This window comes from Agelaius phoeniceus, unplaced genomic scaffold (genome assembly GCF_051311805.1).
Source record: "Agelaius phoeniceus isolate bAgePho1 unplaced genomic scaffold, bAgePho1.hap1 Scaffold_287, whole genome shotgun sequence".
NCBI classification, from domain to species: Eukaryota; Metazoa; Chordata; class Aves; order Passeriformes; family Icteridae; genus Agelaius; species Agelaius phoeniceus.
This window is the reverse complement of record NW_027509924.1, coordinates 97,514-107,500: the sequence shown is the minus strand read 5'-3', so window position 1 is coordinate 107,500 and position 9,987 is coordinate 97,514. Positions and strand designations below refer to the sequence as shown.

Here is a 9,987-nt window from a genome sequence, read left to right as displayed (position 1 = left end):
TCATCAAGATGGCGGCCCCCATATGGTCACGTGGTACAGGACCAAGATGGCGGCCCCATGGTGTCACGTGACCGGGGCCAAGATGGCGGCGGTCACGTGACTGGTGACCAAGATGGCGGCGACCGGGGGTCACGTGACTTGACAGCTGGGATGACGGCGAGTGCTCTGTGACGTCATTTACGGCAAAATGGCGGCCGCTGACGTCATTTACGGCAACGTGGCTGTCGTAGGGGGTGACGTCATTTACGGCAGCAAGATGGCGGCGCCCATGGGGTCATGTGACTAGGGACCAAGATGGCGGCCGCTGTGACGTTGTGATGCGTCATCAAGATGGCGGCGCCCATATGGTCACGTGGTGGCGTCCAATATGGCGGTGCCCAGCGGGTCATGTGATCTGGGAACCAAGATGGCCGCCCCCATGCGGTCACGTGACTAGGGACCAAGATGGCGGCGGTCACGTGACCGGGGAGGCAAGATGGCGGACCCTGTGATGTCATCCAATATGGCGGCGCCCATAAAGTCACGTGGTGTCGTACAACATGGCGGCGCCCAGTGAGTCACGTGGTACGGCAGCCAAGATGGCGGCCGCCAGTCGGTCACGTGGTCGGGGACCAAGATGGCGGCCGCCGCGGGTCACGTGACCCGGGAGACAAGATGGCGGCGAGTGCTCTGTGACGTCATTTACGGCAACATGGCGGCCGCGAGGTGGTCACGTGGTACGGGGGACAACATGGCGGTCGGTGACGTAATTTACGGCAATATGGCGGCCGTGCGGGGTGACGTCATTTACGGCAACAAAATGGCGGCCGCGAGGGGGTCACGTGGTGCGGGGGGGCAAGATGGCGGCCGGCCGAGTGACGTCATTGGCGGCAAAATGGCGGCCGCCGGGACCGGGATTTTTTTCGGGGTTTTGGGAGGGTTTTGCGCGGGTTTTGTGGGTCACCTGTGGCCGGAATGGCGTTCCGGTTCGTGTGGGGCCGGCGGCGGGGCGCGCGGGGGTCTGGGGGGCGTGGGGAGGGGGGCGCTGTTTCGGTCGGGCGATTGCTGGGGACGCCTGTGCACTGGGGTCCTTTCTGGGGCGTGTCGCGCTGGTGATGTCATCGGGTGTGCGCCGCGGGTGCAGTACTGCGGGGTAAGCGGCAGGGGGCGCTGTGAGTGCAGTACCGGCCGGCAAGCAGCAGGTGGCGCTGTGAGTGCAGTACCGGCCGGCAAGCAGCAGGGGGCGCTGTGCATGCAGTACCGGCCGGCAAGCAGCAGGTGGCGCTGTGAGTGCAGTACCGGCCGGCAAGCAGCAGGTGGCGCTGTGCATGTAGTACCCGGTTGCAGACGGCAGGTGGCGCTGTGAATGCAGTACTCGCGAGTAAACGGCAGGTGGCGCTGTGACTGCACGGTCTATATGTAAATGGCATGGGGTGGGGTGCTGGCTTGCAGGGGGTGGGTCTGGCGAGGTGGGTGGCCATGGGGGTGGGGGCAGCATGGGAGGGGTGTGTATGTGGGTGGGGAGTACTGATTAGTATTGATTGGTGACAGGTGGGGTCCCTATATACTGTATATAGTAAAAAGAAGAAAAACCATATGTCCGGTGCAGCAGTAGGAAATTTCAGGCTCCCGGGGAGTAAATGGTTTGCTTTTTAATTTTTTTTTTTTTTTTACTCCCAGGGAGCCTGAAAGTTTCTACTGCTGCTTTCTTAAACTAAAGCTAGAAAGGAAAACAAAGTTAGAAAGAGAAGAAGAGAGAAAGAGAGAGGAAATAGGAAAAGAGAAGGAGAGACAAAAAGAGAGAAGCAGAGAGAAAAGACAGACAGAAGCAAAGAGAGAAGACAGAGAAGCAAAGAGAAAAGACAGAGAGAGAGAAGAAGAGAGAAAAGACAGACAGAAGCAGAGAGAAAAGACAGAGAAGCAAAGAGAAAAGACAGAGAGAGAGAAGAAGAGAGAAAAGACAGACAGAAGCAGAGAGAAAAGACAGAGAGAGAGAAGAAGAGAGAAAAGACAGACAGAAGCAGAGAGAAAAGACAGAGAAGCAAAGAGAAAAGACAGAGAGAGAGAAGAAGAGAGAAAAGAGAGAGAAGAAGAGAGAAAACACAGAGAAGCAGAGAGAAAAGACAGAGAGAGAAGCAAGAAGAAAAGAGAGACATAGGAGCAGAGAGAAAAGAGACACAGAAGAGCAGAGAGAAAAGAGACACAGAAGAGCAGAGAGAAAAGACAGAGGAGCAGACAGAAGAGACAAAGACAGAGAAGCACAGAGAAAAGACAGACAGAGAACCAGAGAGAAAAGGGAGAGAGAAAAGAGTTGGAAAAAAATAGAGGGAGAGAACAGGGACAAAGACACAAAGAGGAGAGAAAAGAGGGAGAAGACACAGAGGGAGACAGAGAGGGAGAAGAGATAGATAGGAAAAGACAAAGAAGAGATAAGAAGACAGAAGAATACACAGGAAGACAGAGTGAGACAAGAAAAGGAGGGTGGGAGAACTGAAGAAGGACAGGAGTTAGAGGGAAAAAGAAAGTGGTTAGGATTAGAGTGAAGGTGAAAACTTAGGAGTGGGCTGAAAAAGGAAAGGACTAAGAGCAAAAAACACAAACCGAGGAAAAGGAGAAGGTGGAGAGAAAAAGAAGCGAGAGGACTGAGATAGACAGTTATAAAAGCAACAGAAACAAAGGGTTAGATATGGATGGAAGTTAAGGGAGAAATAGAACAGTAAAGTGAGGAGCAAAAAGAAGAAATACAGTGGAAAGAAATGACAACACCGCACCAAAAAAAAGACAGGAGCCACGGTGGGGGTAGGGAAGGGCAGGGGGTATCTTTATTAAGGGTGACTCAACTTTATTAAAAGAATGTTTTCATTTATACATCAACAAAATACATGGAAACAGTGTATACAAATGCAAGTGCAGATACAATCCATAGACGCACTGGTAAAAATCGAGTTTACATACAGAGCAATACAGGGCAAGGCAGCAGCTAATGCAAAAGCAATACAGAGCAATACAGCAAAATGCAGCAGTTAATGCAAATGCAATACACAGCAATACAGCAAAATGCAGCAGTTAATGCAAATGCAATACAGAGCAATACAGAGCAATACAGCAAAATGCAGCAGCTAATGCAAAAGCAATACAGAGCAATACAGCAGAATGCAGCAGTTAATGCAAATGCAATACACAGCAATACAGAGCAATACAATACATACTAACACAAGATGATAACCTTTTTCTATTTTCATTGCAGGTTGATTTATTGTCACAGGACACGCAAAACAACAAAAGCACACATAAAACAGCACTCATCTACCATTAACACCCCCTTCACAGGACACACAAATTCACCATCGCTGCCATCACAACTGCTAAATTACACCCCAGTAATCATTGCTCCTCAGGAACGTGGTTCCCGGGATCACGAAAAAATCCTCCTGCCTGACGAAAACCCCGGTCCCTGGCCGGTCCGCGCCCAAACTTTGGCGATGAACGTCGCCTCGCTGACCGACCGGGACCCGGGAAAAAAAAACCCAGCCGGGGGGGAAAAAAAAAAAAACCCCCCGGCTGGGGATTTTTTATTCTAAATTTAAAAATGAGTTGAAAAACCTGAAAGGCAAAACTCATACAAGGTTACAACCCTACAACCCTTCAACACACACACACTGCCTTCAGCTTACACACACACCCATGCTGACTCACACCTCAACCTCTCTGCTAACCCTCGGCACGCACTCCCGCCCCTCCTCGGGAACCTGCTTCCCGGGAGGCCCCGAAAAATCCTCCTGCCTGACGAAAACCCCGGTCCCTGGCCGGTCCGCACCCAAACTTTGGCGATGAACCTCGCCTCGCTGACCGACCGGGACCTGGGAAAAAAAAAGCCCAGCCGGGGGGAAAAAAAAAAAAAACCCCCCGGCTGGGGATTTTTTATTCTAAATTTAAAAATGAGTTGAAAAACCTGAAAAGCAAAACTCAGACAAAGTTACAACCCTAGACCCCTTCAACACACACACATCCACACTCGATCGGACCTCGACCGCTCCGCTGACCCTCAGCACGCATTCGCGCCGCTCCTCGGGAACGTGGTTCCCGAGAGCACCCAAAAAAAATCCTCCTGCCTGACGAAAACCCCGGTCCCTGGCCGGTCCGCGCCCAAACTTTGGCGATGAACGTCGCCTCGCCGACCGACCGGGACCCGGGAAAAAAAAACCCAGCCGGGGGGAAAAAAAAAAAAAACCCCCCGGCTGGGGATTTTTTATTCTAAATTTAAAAATGAGTTGAAAAACCTGAAAAGCAAAACTCAGACAAGGTTACAACCCTACAACCCTTCAACACACACACACTGCCTTCAGCTTACACACAAACCCATGCTGACTGACACCTCAACCTCTCTGCTAATCCTCGTCACGCACTCACGCCCCTCCTCGGGAACGTGGTTCCCGGGAGCCTCCTAAAAATCCTCCTGCCTGACGAAAACCCCAGTCCCGGGCCGGTCCGCACCCAAACTTTGGCGATGAATGTCGCCTCGCTGACCGACCGGGACCTGGGAAAAAAAAACCCAGCCGGGGGGAAAAAAAAAAAAACCCCCCGGCTGGGGATTTTTTATTCTAAATTTAAAAATGAGTTGAAAAACCTGAAAAGCAAAAGTCACACGCACAAGGTTAAATCCAGTCAGCATGCGCTCACACACCCAGACAGACACGTGCTGTCGCTCACGCTCCTCCCGCTTACGTGCTCGGTGTGGCCCTTACTCGAGACGCTGAAGAGAGCGCTTCCACGCTTCTTCTGGCTGCCGCTCCTTGATGTCAAATGGTAGATTCTGGGGAAATTGGGAGCCTCGGGGACCTGTGAGACGACAGAAAGCAGTCAATGAGTGGCTATCTGACAGCTAGGACTTGTCCCTGCTCTGACCGATAAATTTTCTACCCAAAACCCCATTAAAGACAGATGAACAGTAAAGTTTTTATAACTTTTCTACCTAACTGTGACTACGTGGCAGGACAGGGCAGCTCCGAGCACAAGTGGTACAGTGTAAGTACATACAGTATAAGCCAGCATAGGCACACACAATATAAGTACATACAGTATAAGCCAGCATAGGTACACACAGTGTAAGTACATACAGTATAAGCCAACATAGCTACACACAGTGTAAGTACAGACAGTATAAGTACATACAGTATAAGCCAACACAGGTACACACAGTGTAAGTAAGTACATACGGTATAAACCAGCATAGGCACACACAATATAAGTACATACAGTATAAGCCAACACAGGTACACACAGTGTAAGTACATACAGTACAAGTACATACAGTATAAACCAGCATAGGCACACACAATATAAGTACATACAGTATAAGCCAACACAGGTACACACAGTGTAAGTACATACAGTACAAGTACATACAGTATAAACCAGCATAGGCACACACAATATAAGTACATACAGTATAAGCCAACACAGGTACACGCAGTGTAAGTGCATACAGTATAAGCCAGCATAGGCACGCACAATATAAGTACATACAGTATAAGCCAACATAGGTACACACACTGTAAGGACATACAGTATAAGCCAGCATAGGTACATACAATATAAGTACATACAGTATAAGCCAACATAGGTACATGCAATGTAAGCCAGGACTTGAGAGAGCTCTCTGGAAGATTAATTCTTGAACCCTATACCCCCTGGGAAGATGGAACCTATAGAACTCCTGCAGTCACGTGAGGAGGGTGTAAGACGCTCCCTCAGGAAGTCCAAGAGAATGGCGTGGAAAAAAAGGCACTACCAAAGCCGGTAGTGAGAAGGAAGATGGATGAGAGCATCTTGTCCCTGTGAGACGTTCCGGTCTCAAAGTAAAAATGCAAAGATGCCGGAATAAGGGATATCCGGAAAGGAACGTGAAGTAGAATATGGCCTACGTGGCACGGAATAGTGCCGATAAAGCGTCGAGACGTGAAAAAGGCCTGTGACACGGAAGACGATGGACACGGACTACATAACACAGACACGGACGACGTAACATAGACACAGATGACATGACACAGAGACGAGTGACAACTGCCTGGCACTGTCCCCTTAGGAACCTGAGATTGCTAGTGCAAGATCAGCCAGAGGCTGATGATGCCAAAGGAAAGGGAGCCCTATGACGATGGCACGTGATGATGAAATGTAACTCGTCAAAAGAAGTTAGTGCTGAAGTAGTTAAGAGGATGCTCGAGAGGCTCGGCGAGCCTAGAGAAGGAAGCCGACTGCCGGGTGACCGTGGCCGTAGCTCTGGACGTGAAGGGGAGCTCCTCCGAGGAAAGATCCGTGACGACGTCGGGCCGAGGGAGGCGGACGACGCGAAGTACGCGGAAATGTGGAGATGGGTTGGAACTGCCCTGCCCGGCAAAGGCTCTGGCGAGGCTGAGGGGAAACCCTCTCCCTTTACTTCCAGAGAGCCCACCCCACTACAGACCTGTCCCCTAAGCTGACATCTGATTGCCTCCTGTGAGAGTAAAGGTTTTTCCCCTTCCCCCGACCACTGGCCCCGACACTTAGCTTTTGGAAGAGGAGCGGACGAAATCCATCCTCGGTCGGACGTGGACATGGAGATGCTCTCCGTGGGGGCTTCGGTGCTGCCGTTTCCAAGCTTTGGCTACGAGCCTCCTCAGGGTACCTGAGACAAAACAGAAAACCTGACTATTGCCCTCAAAACCAGTAATCCCCGGGACTCCTCCGCACCACTGCCCCGGCTCACCTCAAATCTTGATTTGACTCTGAAGGGTGCCCGGAAGATACCTGCAAAGAGAAAAGGTACACGCTTAGCATGCTGCTGTGTAACGCTCACCTATGGGTCAGCCTGCCTAAACTCTGACTCACCTGCCCTCCTCTGTTCCTTGGCGTGCCTAGGGCAGCGACGGCACCTGCAATGAAACAAAGCAGAAAAGCATGCGGATATTCTGTGAAAACGCAACCTCCCAAGTCTGACAAGGATGCCATGCCGATACCTTAAGCTCTCACCCACCTGACATGGGCGTGCTCAGCCAGGATAGATGGCAAGTGGACCACCTAAAATAAAAGAAACAAGAGGAGATGCTTAGAGCTGCACCAAAACTGAGAACTCAGCAATAACAACTGCTTCTGTACGCTAATCAATGCTCACCTTGCCCACTCAGCCTTGACTGCTGCTCTCAGCCTTGACCTCCTAAAAAGAGAAACAAAGAACAATGCTGTAACAGCCACCATTTATGCTTCCTCTGCACAGACAAATGGAGACTGACCTGCTCAGGGCAATCCCCTCACCTGGGATGGGGGGCTCTGCCCTGGATTTTATCCTTCTGCATCTGAAAGAAAGTTAGGACAAAAGTCAAAGGCCTGCAGGATAACTTAAGAGCTCCAGATATCTTGTGTCCATCTACACATTGCACCTAGACCCCAACCACACCCCACATTACAAATTTCAACTCCCCGGGACTTCTCCTACTGCACCAGGCTATGCGGCAGGGCAGAGCAGCTCCGGCACAAATGTGTGCAGACACCCGTGACACAGGACAGACAGGACACGACAAACAACAGGCACACAACACAGACAGAAATCTCTGGGCAAGAAGGATGACTGCAAGGACTGAGAAGATGCCAAATGATATGACCGAGGGGAGACTGCTGGTGGGCTGATGAGGCTCAAAGAAACCTGGAGGAAGAAGATGCTAACGGAATGATTTTATCCAAGAACTGCAAAGATGGATGCCTGAGAATCCTACAGCCAGAAGCCTCTACCTGCCCTCACGTTCTTACAAGTCCTAGTCCGCCATAATGGATCCTGGCGGGGCAGAGCTGCCCAAACAGCTCAGAACAAGACCTGAAAAGACACCTGACCGGATGCTGCTAAAGAGACAAGAGAGTCTGATGCCTCTCTGAGCTCCTGAGTCCAAAGTTCTACGGCTTGGCTGCCAGGCCGAGGAATGCAGAGATCGCAGATGCTAACAATGATGCCAGGGTTTCTGACAGGCCCTTCCAAGGCCTAAAGTAAAAGACATGACATAGCCAAACAACACAGTACAAAATAGACAAGGGACACGATACACACCGGGACAGCTCTGCCCTGCGCGCCTCAGCACTGTGATCCAAAGTCAGACTTTGCTTTTATGGAGCCTAAGGGGCCGCCTAATGGACACCCCCAATCTCCAAAGGAGACTCAAAACCCCTCCCAGTAATTCCCAAACCAGCACCCTGCTTTCATCCCCTCTGCGGGTCGTGGCCCTCTACTTATCTCCCGCACAGCTGGGGATGCCGGTCTCGGGTGCAAAGAAAGGCCACCTCGTCAGCCGGGAAGGTCCTGCTGGCACCGGGCTGGGGTCTCTTAGACAGCTGTATTAAAGAAAACCAAACATCACTGCCCGATCTTGGCAGCCCATCGGCCAAAACCCCACAAGTCTGCTACTCACCCTGCTCCTAAGAACGCTCGGCTGCTCGGGCCGCACGCTTCGGGCACGCTCGGAGACCGAGGCCGTCGTCACGGGGGGTGCCTGGGTTAAGAGGAGATGAGGTGATTTGGCATGGCTGAAACCTGAGGGGACCCTCGCTCCTCCTCCCTACTTCCCCGACTCAACACAACTCCTTGGAGCTGCCCAAGGCCACCCGGATGGCACCTTTAAATAGAAGGGTTCAGGGCTTCATTACCAGGTCCTGTAATGCATCCACAGGGCTCACACGTGCAGGGGACCCGGTGCATCCGCCAGCTGGTGACGGGAGCTTGGCATACCCTGAGTGAATTGCCTAAAGCACAAAAAATAGAAAGGAAGCTTAGAGCAGCACCAGAAACTGAGATCTGAGCAATAACAGCTACTTCTCTCCACTGCTCACCTTGACTGCTGGTATCCAGATTTACTTCCTAAAAAGAAAGACAAAGAACAGAGCTGGAACAGAGTCACCGCATACACTTCTGCTGCAGAGACAAATGGTGCCTCACCTGCTCGGGGGAAAGCGCTCACCCAGGATGGGGCCCTCTGGCACACATTTAATCCATCTGAATCTGAAAAAAAAGTCAGGACAACAGTCAAACTGTTGCAGAATAACTTAAGAGCTCCAGCTATCTTGTCTGCATCGACAAATCCCACCTAGCGTCCAACTACACCCCACATTACAAACTTCAAGTCCCTGGGGCTTCTCCTACTGCACCAGGCTATGCGGCAAGGCAGAGCAGCTCCAGCACAAATGTGTGTGCAGACACCCGTGACACAGGACAGGACGTGACAGACAACGGGGACATAACACGGACAGAAATCTCCTGGCAAGGAAAATGGCTGCGAGGACTGAGAGAATGCAAAAGGAGATGACTGAGGGGAGACCGATGGTGAGCTGATGAGGCTCAGAGAAACCTGGAGGAAGAAGATGCTAACCAAATGATTTATTCCAAGACCTGCAAAGATGGATGCCCAAGAATCGTACGGTCAGAGGCCTCTACCTGCCCTCACGTTCTTTCAAGTCCTAGTCCGCCATAATGGATCCTGGCGGGGCACAGCTGCCCATACAGCTCAGAACAAGACCTGAAAAGACATCTGACCGGATGCTGCTAAAGAGACAAGAGAGTCTGATGCCTCTCTGAGCTCCTGAGGCGAAAGTTCTATGGCCTGGGTGCCAGGCCGAGGAATGCAGAGATCGCAGATGCTAACAATGATGCCAGGGTTTCTGACAGGCCCCTCCAAGGCCTAAAGTAAAAGACATGACATATCCAAACACACATAATACACAAAAGACAAGTGACACGATACACACCGGGACTGCTCTGCCCTGCGTGCCTCAGCACTGTGATCCAAAGTCAGGCTTCGCGTTTAGGGGCCCTTAGGGGCCGCTTCATGGACACCCCCCCACCTCCAAAAGGGACTCAAAAACCCCTCCCAGTAATTCCCAAACCAGCACCCTGCTTTCATCCCCCCTGTGGGTCGTGGCCCTCTACTTATCTCTCGCACAGCTGGGGATGCCGGTCTCGGGTGTGAAGAAAGGCCACCTCATCAGCTGGGA

General features: G+C 51.4%; 1 protein-coding gene and 1 long non-coding RNA gene across 4 annotated transcripts in view; both read right to left on the bottom strand.

The window, feature by feature from the left end:
- Positions 1-2,759: 2,759 nt before the first annotated feature.
- The window catches only part of LOC143693110 (uncharacterized), a 41,983-nt gene continuing 34,755 nt past the window's right edge, over positions 2,760-9,987 (bottom strand). Inside the window, exons 1-8 of one of the 3 annotated variants that reach the window (XM_077173152.1) lie at positions 8,412-8,543; positions 7,270-8,334; positions 7,130-7,171; positions 6,992-7,035; positions 6,847-6,890; positions 6,725-6,765; positions 6,527-6,643; positions 2,760-4,818 (exon numbers count right to left, since the gene is read on the bottom strand). In XM_077173152.1, coding sequence (XP_077029267.1) covers positions 4,779-4,818; positions 6,527-6,643; positions 6,725-6,765; positions 6,847-6,890; positions 6,992-7,035; positions 7,130-7,171; positions 7,270-7,310 — 369 coding nt within the window. In that variant the 5' untranslated portion in view covers positions 7,311-8,334; positions 8,412-8,543 and the 3' untranslated portion in view covers positions 2,760-4,778. Of the gene's footprint in view, positions 6,644-6,724; positions 6,766-6,846; positions 6,891-6,991; positions 7,036-7,129; positions 7,172-7,269; positions 8,335-8,411; positions 8,544-9,987 lie in introns of those variants that run through there. The other 2 variants (XM_077173151.1, XR_013180597.1) reach the window with 2 other exon arrangements.
- Positions 8,656-9,446, bottom strand: LOC143693112 (uncharacterized). Its single transcript, XR_013180599.1, has 3 exons — positions 8,936-9,446; positions 8,830-8,857; positions 8,656-8,742 (listed from the first exon to the last, which is right to left on the bottom strand). It is a non-coding gene; the product is annotated as an uncharacterized LOC143693112 (long non-coding RNA).